The 24692-nt window shown below is 43.1% G+C and overlaps 1 protein-coding gene across 6 annotated transcripts in view; it reads left to right on the plus strand.

Moving 5' to 3' along the window:
• CPNE3 (copine 3) overlaps nucleotides 1–18152 on the plus strand; it is a 102536-nt gene extending 84384 nt beyond the window's left edge. For all 6 annotated transcript variants that reach the window (XM_056522282.1, XM_056522284.1, XM_056522283.1 and 3 more), the window contains 5 exons: nucleotides 2033–2087; nucleotides 8291–8342; nucleotides 10945–11078; nucleotides 12400–12636; nucleotides 14552–18152. In XM_056522282.1, the coding sequence (XP_056378257.1) occupies nucleotides 2033–2087; nucleotides 8291–8342; nucleotides 10945–11078; nucleotides 12400–12636; nucleotides 14552–14662 (589 nt within the window). In that variant the 3' untranslated portion in view covers nucleotides 14663–18152. The remainder of the gene's footprint in view (nucleotides 1–2032; nucleotides 2088–8290; nucleotides 8343–10944; nucleotides 11079–12399; nucleotides 12637–14551) is intronic.
• Nucleotides 18153–24692: the final 6540 nt, after the last annotated feature.

Raw genomic sequence — 24692 nt, forward strand, 5'->3', positions numbered from 1 at the left:
TGTGTGTTTGTGTGTGTGTGTGTGTTTGTGTGTGTGTGTGTTTGTGTGTGTTTGTGTGTGTGTGTGTGTGGGGGGGGGGGGGGGGGGGGTTAACAGCATAATGTTAGAAAACATAAAAGCTATCTAGCAATAAAAAAAAATTTCCTTCCAGGAGTTACATAACAATTCTTTATTACAATGCTTTATTGTTCTTGTATCAGAATATAAAAATAGCACAGCCCCGCTCTTGAATGGAACTGTAACAAATGTTCTACTTATATCGTTACTGACAGATTTGAAATGGAAAAAAATGGCATCAATAGCGTTTGCTGTTATGGTTTATATATTCACATAAGAAAGTCAGCAACCCAGGACAGGTGGTTACACGTGCATTTGGGGCATATGAAAATTGTTAAAATCAAGCCTGCACTGTGGGGTACATTTTGATGTCCTGTTTTTTTTCGAGAAGCTTCCAAAATACAAAACCAAGGCACTGGGCAGAACCACCCACTGGACTCCTAAACCCTTAATAAATAGAGATATAAATAAATAAATTACAAGATCTATTAAATCTTCTTCAAAAACTATATCTGAATCTACCCAACAAAACCTTGGCTATAACAGGTCACCCACAGATCTGACTGCACGTTCAATATGACAGGTTTCCTTTAAATGCTAGGGGTATGTTCACAAAAAACAAAAACTAAATGCTCCAAAATGTTTCAGAATGCCCCCAAGAAACACCTTCAAAACACATGGTTTCCATCTCCCATTGACTTCAATAGGAAATGCTCAAAATAGCATTAACCCAGAGCAGTTCTGCCTGAAAGCTCACATTAAAATCTATGGTAGCTCGAAAAAAACTGCTGAAAAAATCCAAAGACACCTGTAAAAATTACACTGATTTGCCAGTTTTAAAGGCTTTTTTTTCCCCCCAGGCAATTTACATGCATGGATTTTATAACCATGTGAACGTGTTTGTCAATTAAACTATCCTAGGGACAAGTCAAAATTTGATATCGCTTGGGGTCTGAGATGATAAGAATAAGCAGGGAGAGAAACAGGGAGACCTGGACGACAGCCCCATAGACTTACATTATGAGTCCGTCCCATGAAGGTCACATGACTTCTCTTTGCTTGTTCTTGTGGTTGATTGGGGTCTCAACTCTCAGACCCTGACTGATAAAAACTTTGTCTCATATATCAAAAGTTTTTTGACAGAGGTTTTAAAGGTTTGTTTAAAAATGTCATTGTTGGCTAAATGCTTTATTAGGATCCTTTCAGGAGAACAATATGCATGAACTGTTAAAGGGGTACTCCGGTGAAAACCTTTTTTCTTTTAAATCAACTGGTGGCAGAAAGTTAAACATATTTGTAAATTACTTCTATTAAAAAATCTTAATCCTTCCTGTACTTATTAGCTGCTGAATGCTACAGAGGAAATTCCTTTCTTTTTGGAACACTGATGACTTCACGAACACAGTGCTCTCTGCTGACATTTCTGTCCATTTTAGCAATCATGCATAGCAGATGCATAGCAGATGCATAGCAGATGCATAGCAGATGCATGCTAAGGGCAGCATGGTGGCTCAGTGGTTAGCACTGCTGCCTTGCAGTGCTGGGGACTTGGGTTCAAATCCCACCAAGGACAACAATAAATAAAGAGAGAACTGTGGTCGTGATGTCATCAGAGAGCATTCCAAAAAAGAAAAGAATTTCCTCTGTAGTATTCAGCAGCTAATAAGTACAGGAAGGATTAAGATTTTTTAATAGAAGTAATTTACAAATATGTTTAACTTTCTGCCACCAGTTGATTTAAAAGAGAAAAGGTTTTCACCGGAGTACCCCTTTAAGTGACTGAAGGCATGGTGGACTGTCTGAGTGCACCACTTTTGTTGTATTTGTTCTAAAGTCAAAAGAAGCGTTCTCTCCTATAACTGAGGAAATTAGGAAATTTAGAAACTGCAAACCACCTGTCGTATTTTATACAAATACATAATTCTTGCATCATTGCACATTTACCTTTTTTCATCATTTTTCTTCTTTTTTTTAGTGATAAAATGTTCCCAGCCTTTGGTTTTGGAGCGCAGATACCACCATCGGGGCAGGTAATGGCCATAGAAAATGTATAAATTACATAATGACTTTGGAAAAAACAAAGAAAACTAATTGGGTTAAAACACAAGATGAAATTGCGTTGCAGTTGCATTGTGGATAGTAAGTGGAATGGAAGAATTACATTTTAGTATTGGAAACTGCAACACAACCTGACTGTGTACCGTATTTTTCGTCCTATAGGACGCACCGGCGTATAAGACGCACCCAATTTTTTGAGGCAAAATCTAAAAAAATAAAGATTTTGAACCCAATAGTGGTCTTCAACCTGCGGACCTCCAGATGTTGCAAAACTACAACTCCCAGCATGCCCGGACAGCCGTTGGCTGTCCGGGCATGCTGGGAGTTGTAGTATTGCAACATCTGGAGGTCCGCAGATTGAAGACCACTGCATAGGAGGTAATACTCGTGTCTCCGCCGCTCCGGACCCGTCACCGCTGCCCTGGATGTCGCTCCATCGCTGTCGCCGTGTCCCCGTCGCTTTGGAACGTCTCTGGTGCCGGCCGGGTATCCTCGCTCTCCGTCGCCGCCGTTACGCACGCCGACACACGTACGTGATGACGAGGAAGGAGAGCGCCGGCCATACAGGGGATCCCTGAACGGAGAAGACACCGAGGAGGCAGGTAAGGTCCCTCCCGGTGTCCTGTAAGCACTAACCCGGCTATTCAGTCAGGCTGTACGGGACCGCCGCGGTGAGATCGCAGCGGTCCCGAACAGCCCGACTGAACAGCCGGGTTAGTGTCACTTTCCCTTCAGACGCGGCGGTCAGCTTTGATCGCCGCGTCTGAAGGGTTAATACAGGGCATCACAGCGATCGGTGATGTCCTGTATTAGCCGCGGGTCCCGGCCGTTGATGGCCGCAGGGACCGCCGCGATAGGGGTGTATTCGCCGTATAAGACGCACCGACTTTTTCCCCCCAGTTTTGGGGAAGAAAAAGTGCGTCTTATACGGCGAAAAATACGGTAATTTCACCCTTTTAATATCTAAATATCCATTACTCTATCAGTAAAACAAGCATTCTGCAGATATAGTTAGAAAATGAACGCCTAGAATAAAGTTATATTGTCTCAAGATAAAAAATAAATAAAACAAGGGAAGACTAGATGGACCAGATGGCTTTTGTGTGTGTGGGGGGGGGGAGAGGGGGTCAAAGACCTCAGGGCCACATGTTTGTGGAGTTTTTTTTTTTATCCTGTAGGCTAGGTCCACTCTGAGGAATTGCCATCTCCATAGACGGCAATGAATTCCTCGAGGCTTCCACCTAAAGAATGATTGACTGAGATCATTCTTTTGGTGGAGGAACTTCAGAGGCAGTGCACCACTTTTGCTTGGATCAGCTAAACATAGATGTTTATTGTGGGGTCAGCTGAATGGGCGTTTCTCCAGCAAGTATCTCATGTTCACTCCCATAATGCACTACTCTGCGGTAACAGGAATCCATCAGAATCCTGGATACGTTGGGGCACATTGATAGGGGGCAGATTTATTAAAACTGTCAAACTACGTCCTTGTTGCCCATAGCAACCATAAATTTTCTCCAACGTTAGCCCCTTATTTATCAAAATGGTAAAAGTAAAACTGTTTTTGTCGTCCTTAGCAAAAGTTTAGTGAAAAAACAGGCCAGAAAATAGCCTAAAAGCTAAATCTGCTGAAATACATCTGTAACTTAAAGGGGTACTCCCATGGAAAACTTAAAAAAAAAAATCAACTGGTGCCAGAAAGTTAAACAGATTTGTAAATGACTTCTATAAAAAAAATCTTAATCCTTCCAGTACTTTTTAGGGGCTATATACTACAGAGGAAATGCTTATCTTTTAGATTTCTCTGATGTCATGACCACAGTGCTCTCTGCTGACCTCTGCTGTCAATTTTAGGAACTGTCCAGAGCAGGAGAAAATCCCCATATCAAACATATGCTGCTCTGGACAGTTCCTAAAATGGACAGCAGAGGTCAGCAGAGAGCACCGTGGTCATGACATCAGAGAAATCTAAAAAGATAAGCATTTCCTCTGTAGTCTATAGCCCCTAAAAAGTACTGGAAGGATTAAGATTTTTTTTAATAGAAGTAATTTACAAATCTGTTTAACTTTCTGGCACCAGTTGATTTAAAAAAAAAAAAAAAGTTTGCCACGGGAGTACCCCTTTAACCCCTTCCCGACCTATGACATACCTGTACGTCATGGGTGGCAAGGTGTTCCCGACCCATGACATACAGGTACGTCATGGACATTACTGCCGCTACTCGCGGCATCCCGCAGCGCCCGGAAAGATGGTGGCTATCACTGATAGCCAGCCATCTTACCGTGCGACCACGGGGGGTTTCGTCCCCCACCCCCCCCAGCGATCGCTGCTATCAGCTGGTCAAATCTGACTAGCTGATAGCAGCGTTTCGCTATCAGAATACTTAGCAGCGCGGAGTGTGAGTCCGGATCATGGGGATCGGGACACACACCGCTCTGCTAAGTGTCCCTGACCCGTCCCCCGGCGTCACTTACCCGTCCGAGCGGTCCCGGTGTCCTCCGTGCGGTCCCGGCGTCCTCCGTGCGGTCCCGGTTGCGCTGCGTCCCGGAGGTGAGTTTCCGACAGCAGTGCAGCATCTTCATTGGCAGCAGTGAGATCGCCGTAAAGCAATCTCACTGCTGCCTCTGAGAGTTTCAAAACTGCAACTCCCAGCATGCCCAGACAGCCTTTGGCTTTCTGGGCATGCTGGGAGTTGTAGTTTTGCAACATCTGGAGGTCCACAGTTTGGAGACCACTGTATAATGGTCTCCAATCTGTGCTCTTCCAGATGTTGCAAAACTACAAATCTCAGCATGCTCAGTCTGTCCAGGCATGCTGGGAGTTGTAGTTCTCTAACATCTGGAAGAGCACAGATTGGAGACCATTATACAGTGGTCTCCAAACTGTGGACCTCCAGATGTTGCAAAACTACAACTCCCAGCATGCCCAGACTGCCCAAGCATGCTGGAAGTTGTAGTTCGGCAACATCTGATCCTTCAGATATTGCCGAACTACAACTTCCAGCATGCCTTGGCAGTCTGGGCATGCTGGGAGTTGTAGTTTTGCAACATCTGGAGGCACACTAGTTGGGAAACATTGTCCGTTTCCTACCTCAGTGCCTCCAGCTGTTGCAATTGTTGCAAAACTATAACTCCCAGCATGCACTGACAGACCATGCATGCTGGGAGTTGTAGTTTTGCAACAGCTGGAGGCACACTGGTTTGGAAACACTAAGTTTGGTTGCAAAACACTTGAAAGTTTATTACTTAACTTAGTGTTTCCAAACCAGTGTTCCTCCAGCTGTTGCAAAACTACAACTCCCAGCATGCACGGACAGCCAAAGGGCATGCTCGGAGTTTGCAACAGCTGGATGTTTGCCCCCTCCCCCCAATGTGAATGTACAGGGTACACTCACATGGGCGGAGGTTTACAGTGAGTGCTGCAAGTTTGAGATGGCGCAAATTTTGCGCTGCAGCTCAAACTTCCAGCGGCAAACTTGCTGTGAACCTCTGCCCGTGTGACTGTACCCTAAAAACACTACACTACACTGACACTAACCTAAAATAAAAAGTAAAAAACACTACATATACACATACCCCTACACAGCCCCCCTCCCCCCAAAAAATGAAAAACGTCTGGTACGCTACTGTTTCCAAAACGGAGCCTCCAGCTGTTGCAAAATAATAACTCCCAGTATTGCCGGACAGCCATTGACTGTCCAGGCATGCTGGGAGTTTTGCAACAGCTGGAGGCACCCTGTTTGGGAATCACTGGCGTAGAATACCCCTATGTCCACCCCTATGCAAATCCCTAATTCAGGCCTCAAATGCGCATGGCGCTCTCTCACTTTGGAGCCCTGTCGTATTTCAAGGCAACAGTTTTGGGACACATATGGGGTATCGCCGTACTCGGGAGAAATTGCCTTACAAATTTTGGGGGGCTTTTTCTTCTTTAACCCCTTATGAAAAGGTGAAGTTGGGGTCTACACCAGCATGTTAGTGTAAAAAAATAAATTTTTTACACTGACATGCTGGTGTTGCCCTATACTTTTCATTTTCACAAGAGGTAAAAGGGAAAAAAGACCCTCTAAATTTGTAACGCAATTTCTCCTGAGTACGGAGATACCCCATATGTGGGTGCAAAGTGCTCTGAGGGCGCACAACAAGGCCCAGAAGGGAGAGTGCCCCATGTACATTTGAGGCGATTTGCACAGGGGTGGCTGATTGTTACAGCAGTTCTGACAAACGCAAAACAATAAATATCCATATGTGACCCCATTTTGGAAACTACACCCCTCACGGAATGTAATAAGGGGTGCAGTGAGCATTTACACCCCACTGGTGTATGACAGATTTTTGGAACAGTGGTCTGTGAAAATGAAAAATAAAATTTTTGATTTGCACAGTCCACCGTTTCAAATATCTGTCAAACGCCAGTGGGGTGTAAATACTCACTGCACCCCTTATTACATTCCATGAGGGGTATAGTTTCCAAAATGGGGTCACATGTGGGGGGGGGGGTCCACTGTTCTGGCACCATAGGGGCTTCCTAAATGGGACATGCCCCCCAAAAACCCTTTCAGAAAAACTCACTCTCCAAAATCCCATTGTCGCTCCTTCCCTTCTGAGCCCTCTACTGCGCCCACCGAACATTTTACATACGCATATGAGGTATTTCCTTACTCGAGAGAAATTGGGTTACAAATTTTAGGGTGATTTCTCTCCTTTTACCCCTTGTAAAAATAAAAAAATTGGGTCTACAAGAAAATGCGAGTGTAAAAAATGAAGATTTAGAATTTTCTCCTTCACTTTGCTGCTATTCCTGTGAAACACCTAAAGGGTTAAAACACTTACTGAATGTCATTTTGAATACTTTGGGGGGTGCAGTTTTTATAATGGGGTCATTTATGGGGTATTTCTAATATGAAGATCCTTAAAATCCACTTCCAACCTGAACTGGGCCCTGAAAAATTCCGATTTTGAAAATCTTGAGAAAAATTTGAAAATTGCTGCGGAACTTTGAAGCCCTCTGATGTCTTCCAAAAGTAAAAAACTTGTCGATTTTTTAATGCAAACACAAAGTAGACATATTGTATATGTGAATCAATATGTAATTTATTTGGAATATCCATTTTCCTTTCAAGCAGAGACTTTCAAAGTTAGAAAAATGCTAAATTTTCAAAATTTTCATGAAATTTTTAGATTTTTTACCAAGAAAGGATACAAATATCAGTGAAATTTTACCGATAAAATAAAGTAGAATATGTCACGAAAAAACAATCTCGGAATCAGAATGATAAGTAAAAGCATTCCAGAGATATTAATGTTTTACGTGACAGTGGTCAGATTTTCAAAAAATGCCCAGGTCATGAAGGTGAAAATGGGCTGGGTCATGAAGGGGTTAAGGCTGGGTTCACACCACGATTTTCAAATATGGTAACCGTATACGATTTTCTGCAAAAAAACGTATACGACCGTATCCGAAATCGTATGCATAGAGAATGCATTGTGAACCGTATTCCAAATGTTGTGTACGGTTGCATCCATTTTGCTTCTGATACGGTTTTGCCGATTTTTCAACCGTAGGCAAAAACGCTGTCGACCACGTTTTTGCCTCCGGTTGGAGAACCGTATGCGAACCGTATGCGGTTCTTTTAACATTGTTGTCTATGAGAACCGTACACAGAATTTCACAATACGGTTGCACACGGTTTTTCTAATCCGTTTTTGGAGTTGACACATGCGCAGATTGGAATTTCAATAGAACAATAATAACTTTATTAAATTGCTGGAAAACTAATTCCAATAAAATAGCAAAACCGTTGGCAAAAACTGATGCAAACCGATAGAACCGTATGGGGAAAAACCGTATACGTTTTAATTTGGAGTCATACGGTTGTATAAGGTTGCATACGGTTTTTGCCATACATTTTTTAGCGGAAAAGCGTATACGGTAACCGTATTTGAAAAACGTGGTGTGAACCCAGCCTAAGTCATTTTTTGACAAAGAAAAAAAAACTGCAACTCAAAACACAGTTTAGGAACATAGCCTTTATAGGTGTAAAACCGACAGTTCCCCACACATGTTGTTTTGGAGGCTTTGCTTCTGCCCCTGATCTATGTGTATGTTGGTCTTGCATAGATTTAAAAAAAAACTTTATTTATAAATAAATCTTTGTGTATTTTTCTGTTTCAGGTTTCACATGAATTCCCACTAAATTTTGACCCATCAAATCCATTCTGTGCTGGTAAGAATTTACATAGAGTCGACTATCCTTAAAAACAGGGTTGCAAAGTGTGAGCACATGGGGGGACATTTATCAAAACCTGTGCAGAGGAAGAGTGGTGCAGTTGCCCATAGCAACCAATCAGATTGCTACTTTCATTTTCCACAGGCCTCTTTAGAAAATGAAAGAAGCAATCTGATTGGTTGCTATGGGCAACTGCACCACTCTTCCTCTGCACAGGTTTTGATAAATCTCCCCCATGGAGTACTGATAGGGAATTCAATGGACTCCTTCAATATGTTGTTTGATTCCAAATCAAGAGTTATAAATGACCAGGCCTGGTGGAAGAATGACACAGACTCCAGCTGTATACAGACTCTTCTGACACTTACTACAAAAAGCACAATTCTTATACAAGAAAGGATGGCGCACTGCAAAATTATACATGGCTACAAACAGATGTCTTATCTCTAAGCAGTAGGAGGATGTGTGTGAGGCCTCAGCAATTGTTACCTTGACAAGTTTCCTGGCTATAATTGCTAATGAAGTTCATGATCAGTTCATAATGAAAAAGTACAAACAAGATGGCGGATTATAGACAACATGGCTGATGATATAAAAGATGGAGTATAAAATATAGAAAAAGGAGTATATAAAAGAATATATGAAAACGTATAACAAGCTGACTCCCCTCACAGTACACACACTGCAAGATAGTAATTATGCATGGCAGCACCCCAGTACCTGCCGCAACCATAAAGTGCACCTGTCAGCAGGAAGACAGGGGAGAAACCAATCACATGACTCGATAGGGCTAGTAATCAGGATTCCAGGCATATCCTTTTCATTTCATTAGTCATTTCCTGTGCTGAGATAAAAGCCTTTATGCAATTATGCAAATGTCCAACCCATGCCCTGGTAATCTAGTGGCTATCAATTAGGCGGATGCAAGCAGGCCATGGGGTGGTGATGAAGACGACATGGGGTGGTGATAAAGAGGACATGGGTTGGCCCTACTTTGGTCCTGCTGTGCTAGGGAACTCCTCCTGGGCACTTAAAGGGGTATTCCAGGATTTTTTTTTTATTTGACTATGCTACAGGGGCTGTAAAGTTAGTGTAGTTCATAATATAGGGTCTGTACCTGTGTGTGACGGTTTTCTCACAATTCTTCTGTGATTTTCACCCCAATATTTATTTTGAACAGCATACAAAATGACTGTTGTCTCAGATTTTTCCCAGGTTGCAATGCGGCCGAGATCTGACCTCACTAGTCAGCTGATCACAGGGAGCCTGTCTGCTTCAATGGGAGGAGCGATCGCTTGGTGGGAGAGGGATCAATCTGCAACTAATGCAACAGCTGTAGGCACCCTGATTGAAAACCACAGGTCTTTTGAATGGATGCAGCTCATTTATGTTTCAGTGGGTGAGATTGCTGATGTGTGGGAGGGAGGAAAATGGAATTATGGGATTTGTAGTCAAAAAAAGAAAACTGAAATAGGAAATACCAGTTCACAAAAAGCTAGCCACAGTGTTATGGTAATCTCACAACATAGCCATTTAGCCCCAAGACAAGCGCAGATCCTTCCTAAGCATGTCCATTACTGCCTGCCAGGTATGTACTAAAATCACCTTATGGTGGATAACCCCTTTAAGCCTTAGTTACATACTAACATAAAGGCTTATATTTCGGCGACTGAGAAAACTATTAAAATAAAAAAAGGCATGTCCGGAATCCTGATGATTCGCCCTATCTAGCTATTTGCGCCCCTGTTTTCCTGCTGAATAGTCTGCTTTCAAGAACTGGAGAGTGCCACTGTTTTCTCCTGTGTTAGGGTAGATTTACTTCTACATAAAAAATAATAATACAATAGTATTTCATTCACAGCCAAGTCTTTAGCTGTATTTACGTTGTGATCGGCATGAAAGGGCCACTTTGTAATTTACCATAGTTTTGCGCTGGATTGAGGATGATTAAGGTGAATTCTGACCCCCCTGTGGATTTTTGGTGTCGATTCTACACAACACACATTACATTGCATGAGGGGGAGGTTTTCATTCAATCTTCATGAATTGTAATATTTTCACCTTGAATTCATCCTAGTGAAATCTGTGGTAAATTCAAAGTACAACCCATTGTGAAATCCAAGGGCAGATTTTTCTGTGGTATTACATCAGAATATTTGACGCTACGGGGCGTAATTTGTCCACCACTGAGGCTTGCTGGAGCCAATGTGAGAGGGGTGCAGGTTTAAAGTCTATGGGGGAGATTTATCAAAATCTGTCCAGAGGAAAAGTTGCCTAGTTGGCCATAGAAACCAATCAGATCGCTTCTTTCATTTTTAACAAGACCTCTGTAAAATGAAAGAAGCAATCTGATTGGTTGTTATGGGCAAGTGGGCATTTTTTCCTCTGGACGGGTTTGGATAAATCTCCCCTATAGTATGTATATCTCTCCAGGCTTCTGGCATCTCCATACGTGTCTGTTGTCTTCATACACAACTCGTGCTATTTCACAAAGTATCCAGCGCTCTCGCTGCTTTACATTAGTGCAGAAGATTTTTCATTTTATCACGTCTTTTCTTACAGCGTTATATTCACATATTATTTTTTATTCTGATCACAGGTATTGAGGGCATTGTAGACTCATATCGCAAATGCCTCCCTCAAGTAAAACTGTACGGACCCACCAACTTTTCTCCAATCATTAACCATGTGGCCAGATTTGCTGCGGCTGCTACTCAACAGAAAACTGCTTCTGTAAGTGTGAGGGGTATGATTTATGTTGCTGCTATCATTGTTTATGTGTTATCAGACTGCTGAGGTCCCCTCTGGTCATGAGAACAAAAGTCCCTTGTTTTCCAAGTGAATGATGCATCTTACATGCTTGACCTACACTCCATTCACTTTTTAAAGGGGTACTCCCGTGGAAAACTTTTTTTTTTTTAAATCAACTGGTGCCAGAGAGTTAAACAGATCTGTAAATCCCTTCTATTAAAAAATCTTAATCCTTCCAGTACTTTTTAGGGGCTGTATACTAAAGAGAAATCCAAAAAAGAAATACATTTCCTCTGATTTCATGACCACAATGCTCTCTGCTGATCTCTGCTGATCATTTTAGGAGCTGTACAGAGCAGGAGAAAATCCCCATAGCAAACATATGCTGCTCTGGAAAGTTCCTAAAGTGGACAGCAGAGGTCAGCAGAGAGCACTGTGGTCATGACATCAGAGGAAATGCATTTCTTTTTGGGATTTCTCTTTAGTAAACAGCCCCTAAAAAGTACTGCAAGGATTAAGATTTTTTAATAGAAGTGATTTACAAATCTGTTTAACTTTCTGGCACCAGTTGATTAAAAAAAAAAGTTTTCCATGGGAGTACCCCTTTAAGACAGTTAAAGGGGTACTCCGCCCCTAGACATCTTATCCGCTATCTAAAAGATAGGGGATAAGATGTCTGATCACGGGGATGCCGCTGCTGGGGACCCCCCGCAATCTCTCTGCTGCACCCGGCGTTCGTTTAGAGCATCGGGTGCAGTGCCGGAGTCTCGTGCTGTCACGGCCACGCCCCACTTGTGCAGTCACAGCCATGCCCCCTCAATGCAAGTCTATGGGAGGGGGCGTGGCAGTAGTCACTCCCCCTCCCATAGACTTGCATTGAAGGGGCGTGGTCGTGATGGCCCTAAGGTGTCTAGGGGCGGAGTACCCCTTTAAGTACAGCAAATGGCTATCTTCAGAAGTGGCATAGAGACCTCTTCATGACTGGTGGGGATCCCTGTGGTCAGACCCACACACCCTTAACCCCCCCTACCACCACCCCACACCGATCAGCTATTTATCACCTATCCTGCGGACAGTCATTCTTGCAGGTCTTTGCCCATTTTGCCAATTTGAGACCCAAAGTGAGATATATAATTCCTTTAAATTCTTTTTATCATAAAACAGTATCCTAATATGTTTTTTGCATTCAGAATTCTGGTATCCCTGTACTATACCTGTAATATACCTATGAACCATCCACATTAAATGAATAACATTTCCAGAAAATGTCCCCCATGTATCATTGTCATTATTTGTTTCACAGCAATACTTTGTGCTCATGATCATAACTGATGGGGTTATCACAGATCTGGATCAGACTCGACAAGCCATCGTCAACGCTGCCAAACTCCCAATGTCCATCATAATAGTTGGCGTTGGAGGTGCTGACTTTAGTGCCATGGAATTTTTGGATGGAGACAATGGAGGACTACGATCACCTACTGGGGAGATGGCTGTACGAGACATTGTACAGTTTGTGCCCTTCAGGAAGTTTGCACAGGTATGTTTATTGCCAAAGAGATTATAAGTATATTAATGCTATCTTCTTATGATGATAATAATAATAATAAAGCTTAACAGTGAGTATAAATTACCCCCGTTTTAGCTGTATATCTTTTTCTTAAGCCTCTGGTTGTAAAGAAAAATAAAATTTAATTCACTGATTGCAAACAGAGATCACAGAGATAAGAGGTGAGGAATTAAAAGGGTTATCCAGAAATAGAAAAACAAAGCTAATTTCTTTCAAAAACAGCTCCACATCTGGCCCTAAGTTTTGTGTGGTATTACAACTTGACTCCATTCACTTCAATTGGAACTGAGTTGCAGAACCACACTCCACCTGAAGACAGACGGGGAGCGGATTTTAAAAGAAATTAGCTCTGTTTTTCTATTCCTGGATAACCCCTTTAATACAAAATATGAAATATAACAGTATATGAAAAAGTTACAGCTTTCCATGATAAAATAATTAAATATGTATTTTCTTTTCACAAAGTGATGGCAAATCACTAGGTTGTGCAATGACTTAGGATATGTTCACATCTGTGTCCAAGGCTCCGGTCTCCATCTCTAATTCTTTCCAAAATACCAGATAAAAATGGACTTGAATGGGGTCTGACGAGTGCCATTGTTATCCATTGTGCAGTTGATTACTTTAAACAGTAATAGCACTATAATATAGTCCTGGAAGACCTGTCTGGCATAATTTTAGAGGGGTAATCCAGCTTCCACCCTCCATTCATCTCTCCCGGGGGCCAGATAGGAGATTGTGGGGGTAGGGGGGCGGGTTCCAAGCAGTCAGACCCCCCACTATCTGATCCTTTGGATAGGGGATACACTTTTTTTTTTTTTTAAACTGGACTACTCAATATTTCAGGACTATTAAAATATATATTTTGTAATCCGTAATGCCATTGCATATATGTATCCATTATAGGGGAATTCCAGCAAAAAATAATAAGCAGCTGAATGGGGGGGGGGGGGGGTTGACCTCTGGGACCCCTGCGATCTCCTGAACCGTACAGCACTCTGGCATCATTGGCGCTTCCATAGAAATGACTGAAGCGCTCCTTAAAGGGGTACTCCGCCCCTGGCATCTTATCCCCTATCCAAAGGATAGGGGATAAGATGTTAGATCGCCGCGGTCCCGCTGCTGGGGACCCCGGGGATCGCCGCTGCGGCACCCCGCCATCATTACTGCACAGAGCGAGTTCGCGATACAGGGGCCGGAGCAGCGTGACGTCATGGCTCCGCCCCTCGTGACATCACGGCCCATCCCCTTAATGCAAGTCTATGGCAGGGGGCGTAACGACCTCCACGCCCCCTTCCCATAGACTTGTATTGACGGGGGCGGGCCGTGACGTCACGAGGGGCGGAGACGTGACGTAACGATGCTCCGGCCCCTGTATTGCCCGTCATTACGTGCAGAGCGATCTCGCTCTGCGCAGTAATGATAGCGGGGTGCTGCAGCAGCGATCCCCGGGGTCCCCAGCAGCGGGACCCCGGCGATCTGACATCTTATCCCCTATCCTTTGGATAGGGGATAAGATGTCTAGGGGCGGAATACCCCTTTAATGAGAGAGTCAGGGTCCCGTTCCAAAGATCGCAGTGGTCAAACCCCCTGCAATCAGCTACGTATCCCCTATCCTGTTTAACTTTCTGGCATCAGTTGATTTAAAATAAAAATATATATTTTCCAGTGGAGTACCCCTTTAAGCCACCATATTTGATTAGAAAAAAAAAAGAATTGGTTTTATGGCCTCCATGGTCACCAAGTAGGTTGATGTTCACCTTTTTGGCCATTGATTTCTGTTGTACTCAAATATCTTGTGTTTGCATTGGTCATTTTGAGCTCTTCATGCTTTTAGGTTGTTTATTCATGTAAAATATTTTTTTCTTGTCCCCTTTTACCTTAGGCTCCAAAAGAGGCCCTTGCACAAAACGTCTTGGCAGAGGTCCCACAACAAGTCGTCTCCTATTTTACTACATACAAACTAAAACCACCAAATGACCCTGCCACAAAGTGAAGACACCGCCGTGACCTTCATCTCTGTAGATTATATGTTTATACTGTTCTGTATTTAACATTTCCTTATTGTAATATGCTAAGATGCCACAGAAAGTTCCAATAGTTCTTTTATAAGTTTTACTTCTCTGCCAGATCTGCAGACTGTCACAGTGTTGCAGACTTCTTTTTATCCTTTTTTATGACAGCTTATGTGCCTTACTGGAGCGGCCAGGTCATCCGCGGTGACAGGCTTATTATAAGAAAGACACCGAGATGGATCTGTAGTACATCTGGGAAATGCTGTGTATAATATGGGGCTGTAATTGGATAGATCTTTATTCATCTCCCATGGTTTATCATTTCAAGATATATTGAACTAGACAGTCCACCAGAAGACGGAAAGCCCAGGAGACTCCTCTTAATTCTGGAATAACTCTGACCTGTATCTTACTGTCTGCTGAGCAGCACGATTTACAATTTTATTAAAAATGTAAAATGACCAGACATCACGGTAAAAGTGAGAAATATGTAGAACTACAGGTCCAAAACATGCAATGCAGCAAGAGCCAAAGATTATGTAAAAGACAGATCTGAAATATATACCTGGACAGTACAGCAAAGGAAAATTGGAGCAATTGTCCCAGTGAAATAATCACATTACAATATTTGCTTGGCCTAATAGTTTTTAATAGTTTTACTATACTTTTGTAATATTTTTATATATTTTTTATATGGTCAGTTTGAAGTTAAGTATGTTTAAATATGAAGCTTTAAAGGGGTGCTCCAGGGAAGTTAATAAAAATAAAAATGACCCAAAGCCACCACAATACCTGTTCTGTGTGCCCTGTAGTTATCCATGTGATTTTGCCAGCTCTTCTTGCCCCTGTTGTGTCCTAAACATTCTTTTTTCCTTCCTTGCAGCCTAGACAATAACTCCCAGCAGTCAGTGCGACTCTCTGTAATGGCTGCCAGCCAATTGCTCTTACTATTTGTGTGCATGCTGTGTTGTTGTAAACACACTGTACATGTCTTTTCTTTTAAACTACCCCCCCCCCCCCCCCAGCAATAAATCATGCTATGCTCTGAATGGCAGCAGTCAGTGATTAGATCTACAGCAGGAAAAGAGCAGCTTTATGTTCTGTGGAGACTTCTCTGCCAGAAAGATCCTCACACAGGTAGGGGGAGGGGAGGTGTGGCTGTAAAAATGAAAATCATGTGGTGTTTGTCTTCCAGGAGGGTGGGGGCTAGTCTCACTGAGAGGTTTGCACAAAGACAAGCAGGATCAGGTTATGACGTCTTTCTCTCACAGCCTGTTAGTGACAGCTGAAAGAGGGAAACTGCGTTATATAGCTAATGAATGATATTTAGACAAATACATAGGTTGGTTAGAGGGAAAAGATGGGCTATGGGTTTAGTTCCCTGGAGTAGCCCTTTAATTTAGCTTAAAATGTATTTTTTTCTTAAACTATTATTGGTTGGAAAGAGTTATATTTGATAATAGGACATACTGTGAAATGAGGCTTTAGACTTAAATGGGACTTGTCACTATTTACATTGCAGTCCAGACATGTTATAGAGCAAGAGGAGCTTAGCACATTCATATATAGTTTTGTTAGAAAAGTTCCAGAATAGTGTGAATGGATGTGGTGTATATGTGTCCGGGTTGGTTGACTTTTGTACATTTTTATAATATTTAGTTTGATGCATTCTGCACTGTGCTACTAGTCCTTATTAATATGATCTATTTTTATGTTTTACTGGAAACTGTGTACCCTATTGTCTCCCAGACCATATTTTGAGACTTCTTTTATTGTAATGTTTTTACTTTTCTTTGTTGTTTTTGTTCATTGTGCCAAAAATGCAAAAATAAAAATTCCAGAATAACTTCTAGGCCCCAGGTCCTAGGGTTGAGCAGAGATTTACATGTATAAATTCCAAGTTACTTTCTTTTTCTACAAAATTATATATTAAAAGGGTTGTCTGGGATTAAAAAAAAACCTTGCTTTTTTCTCTCACAAAAACAGAGCCACTCATGTCCACAGGTTGTGTCTGGTATTGCAATTTAGCTCCATAAATGGGACAGAGTTGCAGAACTACACACAACCTGTGGTCAAGAATGATGCGGTTTTTGCAAAAATTAGGCAGAGTTTTTCCAATCCTGGACAACAAGTATTATCTCCTCCAGCTCGATAACATGATACTGGCAGATCATAAACTATATTCAATGCTATGGATTCCCTTTAAAGGGGTATTCCGGCTTTATACAAGATGTATGATCACAGGGGTCCCACCACTGGGACCCCCGCAATCTTGGTGCAGCCCCCGAGATGGGGACTTGACGTCACACCACGCCCCCTCCATTCATGTCTATGGGAGGGGGCGTGACATCACTAGGGGGCTGGCCATGATGTCACTTCTCAGTCTCGGAGGCAGTGCCTGGCACAGAAAGCACTTTTATCTCTGGACAGAATCCACCACAGATGCTTCAGCTTTGTGGATTTGCACTTTCATTTTGCTCAACTCTGCAGAATATTCCTTGAATGGCAGCCATTTTATAGCATAATATGATAACTTATAGAAGCTCAGACTTCAAATGGTTACCTTCTTTGTTTGCAACCAATGGAAGTAACTACGTAAATACGTATGGGACCACAATTCCCAGGGCTGTGTACTGTGCACTGCTATGTTTTTACCCCATAATCTGTATAATAACCATGAATGTTTTTATAGACTGAATCTCTTAGAATACAAGGTAGTATTATAATAACTCTTCTAAGCTGTTGTAAAGTACGGTACTTGTTATATAGATCTGATCAGTGTAAATCTACATGTAAGAGAATTCTTTAAAGGGGTACAAAAGATAGGGGACAAGATGCCTGATCGTGGGCGTCCTGCCGCTGGGGACCCCCCGTGATCTTCCACGCCGCACCCCGCTAGAATCAGCCCCCGGAGCGTGCTCGCTCCGGGTCTGATTACTGGCAATCACGGAGACGGAGCATAGTGACTTCACGGCTCTGCCCCCGTGTGACATCACGCTCCGCCCCCTCAATGCAAGCCTATGGAGGGGGCGTGACAGCCGTTAATGAAATGGCACAGAGGGTACTATTTCTAAACCCTGTGATAAAATTATGTCGGGATTGGGCAGAATTGGACACCCATGTTGCGGGAGTGGAACACACCTTGTGGGAGTTGGCGATAACTGTCAGAAATCTCACGGGAGCAGGATTGAAGGGGCACTCCACTGGAAAACATTTTCTTTTAAATCAACTGGTGCCAGAAAGTTAAACAGATTTGTAAATTACTTCTATAAAAAAAATATTAATCCTTCCAGTACTTATTAGCCACTTTATACTGCAGAGGAAGTTCTTTTCTTTTTGAATTTCCTTTGTCTGACCACTGTGCTCTCTGCTGACACCTCTGTCCATGTAAAGGAACTGTCCAGAGCAGGATAGGTTTGCTATGGGGATTTGTTCCTGCTCTGCACAGTTCCTAAAATGGACAGAGGTGTCAGCAGAGAGCACTGTGGTCTGACAGAAAGGAAATTAATAAAGAAAAGAACTTCCTCTGTAGTATACAGCAGCTGATATGTACTGGAAGGATTAAGATTTTTAAATAGAAGTCATTTACAAATCTGTTTAAACTTTCTGTCACCAGTTGATAAAAAAAAAAAAAAAATGTTTTCCAGCGGAGTACCCCTTTAAGAAGACAGTCCAGCACAGGGCTCTAATGTGGAGGTGACCATTCTGCTGACTACGGAGGTGATCAGGGTGACCATCTTGCTGATCGACTACCTTTGTCAGATCTTCCTCTATCTTTGGTATAGTCCATTCCTTTATCATGTCCAGTTAGGACCAGCCAATTGTTACGTGTACCGCTGCTGGACGTGGGCACACTCTCTGCCCTAACCCCCGCACGGACCGCAATGCGCTTCGCATGATGCGATAGCGCTCGGTCCGACGGTTCTCACCTGCCCCGCCATCTTCCTGCTTCCTCTGTCCTCCCTTGTGTCGCGCATCAGTTCTCAGAGATTTAAAGGGCCAGTGCACCACTGATTGGGGTTTCCTTGGAACTTACCCTATTTAACCCCGCACTTCCTCCTGTTCCCTGCCGGATCTTTGTGCCCTGTTGCCTTAGAGAAAGTGTTCCCTGTGTTATCTGCTATTCCGTGCACCATTTATCTTGCTACGTTTCCTGACCTACTTGCCTGTCCCTGACTCTGAGTTTGTCTCTTCCTTCCCTGCCTCGTATCACCTCGGCTGCCTTTTGTGGACGAGGCGTGCCAGGGGTAGCGACCTGGGAGCCGCCTGCCGCAGAAAGTCCATCCCCCTTTGTGGCGGGCTCTGGTGAAAACCAGCGGCTCCTTAGACTCCGCCCCCTGGTGCAGCTCACTGCATCGTCCAGCCAGGTACAGCGGATCCCCACCACCAGCCGTTACACCAATGATCGATAAAAAAGAAGGCATCGTAGACTTTGTGCCTGCTCATAGCACAGAACATGTTTCCACATTTGCTCAACAAGGACACTTGATTTTTCGGAGCCCCAAATTCTAACATTGTGAGGTGAAAGGTCACTTCATCTCCGAACACCAGCCTGTCAGCAAATCTGTCCTCATCCATTCCATGCAGGTCAATTCAAAAGTCACTGTAGTTTGGTCTTGTTGTCTGGTTTCAGCTCCTTAAAGGGGTACTCTGGTGGGAAACTTTTTTTTTTTAAATCAACTGGTGCCAGTAAGTTAAACAGATTTTTAAATGACTTCTATTAAAAAAATCTTAATCCTTCCAGTACTTATTAGCTGCTTAATACTACAGAGGAAATTATTTTCTTTTTGGAACACAGAGTTCTCTGCTGACATCATGACCACAGTGCTCTCTGCTAACATTTCTGTCCATTTTAGGCACTGTGGATTTTCTCCTACTCTGGACAGTTCTTAAAATGAACAGAGATGTCAGCAGAGAGCACTGTGTTCCAAAAAGAAAAGAATTTCCTCTGTAGTATTCAGCAGCTAATAAGTACTGGAAGGATTAAGATTTTTTACTAGAAGTAATTTACAAATCTGTGAATTCGGGTAGAAGAAACAGGAATGGTCGCTGTGCGGTGTCCGTTGCTGCCGTGGCACCGTGTCTGCGGGGAGGTGCGACCCATAGACTGGTTTGAGTGGCATTGGGGCCGCTCTGCCAGTGGGTCGTTTCCCCCCCCGTGGGCACTGGTGTCGCGGCGGTGGTGGTCGCCGCCCAGTGCTACGCCATTTTATGCTAGGGACGTTAGGGACCCACTCTAAATAGGTGGCCTTGACGTGGCGAGTGGGCTTGTACTTTTTGATCAAAAATGTATACTAACAACCTGTTAGTTTTTGATATTATGCTGAGAAGCAATCAGATCATTATGCAAGATTGTAGATGTGCGCCATGTCTGTTTCTTCTACCCGAATTTACAAATCTGTTTAACTTTCTAGCACCAGTTGATAAAAAAAAAAAAAAAAAAAGTTTTCCACCGGAGTACCCCTTTAAGATGTAGTCTGTTTGGCTTTCAACATGGATGTTTTTGTATGCTACGTCATACCGTGGTTTGTTACACCTGTAGTGCCATACTAGTCAGTCTGGTCCACTTTCTAGGACAGTGTTTCCTAACCAGGGTGCCTGCAGCTGTTGCAAAACTACAACTTCCAGCATGCCCGGACAGCCAAAGGCTGTCCGGGCATGCTGGGAGTTGTAGTTTTGCAACAGCTGAAGGCACCCTGGTTGGGAAACACTTTTCAATAACTATGCTAGTACTTGGCGCAAATTCCATTCACTGTCTCTTCCGGAGTCTTAGTCTTTTTCCCATGACATAAATACCCAGTAGTTCCGAATGGCTTCACCCAACGTGAAATGCATTTTCTATGTGGAGCGTAGTTTGTTCTAAAAGTTTTACTGTTCTGTCACAACATTGCAAAAAGCTTTTTCTTTGATGTCGCCATCTTATGTCCCACTATGGAAGCACAGGAGAAATAGGGCTATTGAGAATGAAATCTGTGATCGGTTGCTATGGGCAACTAAACCAGTTTTGCTTTCATTTTCAGTCTCTGGTCTTTTACCACTGATGTTACTCTGACTACAGAACTTTACCACAGGCGCCATCTTTTTTGAGTCATTCTGTATATTCCATTACTCAAGCTACCGTGATACAATATCTGCACATTAAACTCTTGCTCAAAATATATACACAGGCTGTTCTTTATCATTTGATTCATTATTTTTTTATGAGGAATTATTGGATAGAAGAGATTTTTGCCTATGACATTAAGACCTGGTTAAGACACGGTAAGGGTGCATTCACACCACATTTGCGAGATCCGACTGGGAAATTTAAAAACAGGGCACTCCCGTATCCCAGCCAGAGCGGTGCCAAATCTCATTCATTTAAATGCGCCGACCGGAGTCAGGGACACCGGTCGGCTCATTTTTTGCCCTGTATCCAGTTTTGTGGTCGGACAGAAATCCGTGGTATGCAATGGTTATCAGTCCTGCCACACAACTGGATACGGGGGGGAATTAGCTGACTGGAGTCACTATCTGGCGATCTATAAATGAGATTTGGCGTATTAGCCACGGGTCCCACCAGGACCATCCTGCTATGATGCGCTCTCAGCTCCTGAGCGTGTGTCATAGAAGGGGAGCGGGACAAGGGCGTACATGTACACCCTTAGTGCTTTAAGAGGTTAAAATGTAATAAAGTAGTTATATGAGCTCCCCCTCTTCACATCAATGGTCTTGTCCTCAGCAGACATAAGGAAGGAGGAGGGGCAGGAATGGGAGCTCTGAGTGTGACATAATGTTACAGCTTCAAGCTAGACAGTTAAGTTGATATGGAGGGATCTTTGCACTATGGCTAATAACATTATATCATACTTTTTGACACCATACACAGGTTGTTTTTTTTTCATGGGAAAACCTCTTTAAACACATCATCATCTAACATCAAATAGTACAAATCAATTATCGCACAATAGAGATAGAGGGAGAAGAGTTAGTGCAGGGGATCAATGAGAGAAGGGGCAGGGTAAGGATATGCCGCCCATCACTGCTAAGAATGGTGCTGGCTCTATTACACATAAAGCTGGGGAAGTACTGTGAGCACTGGGTACTGCCTGTCACCTAGTGCAGGGCTCACAGTACTTCCCTAGCTTTATGTGTACTGCCTGTTACTCAGCTTTCCCAGTCTCATGAAGGGAATATCTGTCTGGGGAAGCGGCCATATTGAAATGGAGACATGAAGTGAACTACCAGATATCACACTAGTATTCTGCCATTTAGGAGTCTTAGTGCAGGAATCACAGTACTTCCTCAGCTTTATAAGACTCCTGAATAGCAGAATACTTGTGTGACATCTGGTATGCGGTGTCCATTTTAGGACATCGTCAGTTGTCAGCCGTACCCCTGTCAGGCATAACAGCGTCCCGCCTCCTCCCTTGGACCAAGCGCTGTCAGTTGTGAGCCGCAACTCCATCCTCCGTCAGGCAAAACAGTGTCCTCCCTTGGACCAATCGCCATCAGTCGTCAGCTGCAACTCTGTCCTCTGTCAGGCAAAACAGCGTCCCGCCTCCTCCCCCAGACCAATCACTGTCAGTCGTCAGCCACAACTCTGTCCTCCGTCAGGCGAAACAGTGTCCCGCCTCCTCCCTCACACCAATCGCCGTCATCCTTCAGCCACAACTCCCGCATCCAAAACACCGTCATGCCTCAGATGATTCTCCCTCAGACGCAGCTTCCTGACGCGTAGCAGAGCCAACGCTGCGCAGCACTGTATAGCAGAGCCGACAATGAATAGCATGTACAGCAGAACCCGTATAGCAGAGAGCCGACACTGACTCGGCTCTGCTACATGGCAGGAAGGCTTTTCATCCGAGGGATGAGGGAGTTTTGGATGAGAGACTTTAGAATGACAAAGGCGGGAGGAGGGAGTTACGGCTGAAGCCTGACGGAGATTGGTCCGAGGGAGGAGGCGGGGCGCTGTTTTGCCTGACGGAGGACGGAGGTACGGCTGACAACTGACGATGTCCTAAAATGGACACCGTACTGGAACTTCCCTTCATGTCTCCTCTTCCAATATGGGCACTTCACCAGATATTCTCTTCAGGAGACTAAAAAAGCTGGGTGGTCTTGGTGGACAAGAAGGTATAGGGAGATACAACGCAATATATATCATAATAATAGTCATAATAATTGTCCTCTATGGGGACTTAAAAAATATAAATAATATAAATAAAAACAAATATTTATTAAAATATAAAAAAAGCCCTTTTCTGAATAAAAATGTAAACCTTTCCCATAAAAAAAAAAAAGGAAAACTTGATGTCACATGACATAAAATAAAAAGATTCGGTAATGGAATTCGTGAGTACTTAAAAAAAAAAGTTGTGGGTTGTAGTTTTGCAACAGCTGGAGGCACCCTGGTTTTTGAAACATAGCATTATGTACAGTGGATCGATGAGATTTCTGCAGCAGTTTCAGCGTGGCTATAACCATAAATGACCACTAGATGTCCTCAGTAGTCCAGACTTCAGAACAGCCTTCATAGCTAGGTGTAGGCACATAACCTCCCAGAACAGTGGATACCAATAAGTGAGTATTAAAAAAAGTTACATTTATATGAGACTTTTATAACTCCTGCATTTATTATCAGAGGTGAACATGAGAAAATAGGCCTTATGTATCAATCCTTACTTGCGCTCAAAAAACATGCATGGCCTGACCACATTTACATTTAAACAGAATTGGTAAATGTCTATCAGGATGTTACCATCAAACACAACATATTTGACATGGCATCCCTGGTATGCAGGTAGATAAACTGTTAGGGAAGTCTTTCATGGCTTTCTAAAATATATGTATTAGCCCCATTACTCTTATTACAAGTTTCTTAAAGCCTTTTCTGAACTTTAAAGCGGTTGTCCAGCAAAATAAACAACCTGTGGCTTGTAAAATTGTAAAATAAAACAATATAAAATAATATAATGTTATTAGCCATCCTGCACAGATCTTCTATTGTAACTTTGTAAGCTAAACTGTCTGGCTTGTAGCTGTGACATCATGTCACACTCTCTGAAAGAAGAGCATCTGTCCTCCCCCATCTCCTCCTGTCTGCTCAGGACCAGACCATTGATGTAAAAAGGGGAGCTCAAATTAAAGCTCATTAGATTTTAAGGCAGCAGGAAGCCTTTCTTAGATAAGGCAGCACTGTGACTGAGAGAAAGTTTCTTAGATAAAGCAGCAGTGTGCCTCTTCTGACTGAGAGAAAGGCTCTTAGATAAAGCAGCAGTGTGACTGTTGTGACTGAGAGAAAAGCTTTCTGCCTCTAAAATTTAATGAGCAGTAATACGAGCTGCCCTTTTCACATGAATAGTCTAGTCCTCAGCAGACTGGAGGGGGGAGCAGGGACAGCAACTCTGCTTTTAGAGAGTGTGACATGATGTCACAGCTACAAGCCAGACAGTTTAGATGATAATGGAAGATCTGTGCAGTATGGCTAATAACAGGGATGGTAAAACTGGTTTCAGAGTGTGTGACGGGATGTTACAGCCTACTTCCTGGTGCCCGATACATCACACTGCCACTTGATTAACTGAGCAAGAGTCTGACGTGTGGGGGTAAGAAGTACAAGGTTGTTAATGTTCAGAGACATGGTCCAGTTAAAGAAGACCCCCACTGACACATAAGTAAAAACGCCAGGGCATATCTGAAGGTTTTATGGACTGATAAGATGAGGTGACTCTAAATCAGTGTTTCTCAACCAGGGTGCCTCCAGATGTTGCTAAACTACACCCTGGATGGGAAACACTGCTCTAAATGAATGAGCCCTTGGCTAAATCAGTAACAGACACAGAGTCCAGCAGGATGAAGTTGAAGTTGAGTTGAAGTACTGCTTTGGGCTGATATTACCAAAGTTGAGCTAGTTGGACCATTTCAGGTTGAAAATTAACTCAAAATCAACTCCCAAACCTTCTGCCAGTTTTTACAGACACTTTTTTTCAAGCAGTCTTCTTGAAGGCCAAGGCTTTGTAATGAAGCCAA

This window comes from Hyla sarda, chromosome 5 (assembly GCF_029499605.1).
Source record: "Hyla sarda isolate aHylSar1 chromosome 5, aHylSar1.hap1, whole genome shotgun sequence".
Lineage (NCBI taxonomy): Eukaryota > Metazoa > Chordata > Amphibia > Anura > Hylidae > Hyla > Hyla sarda.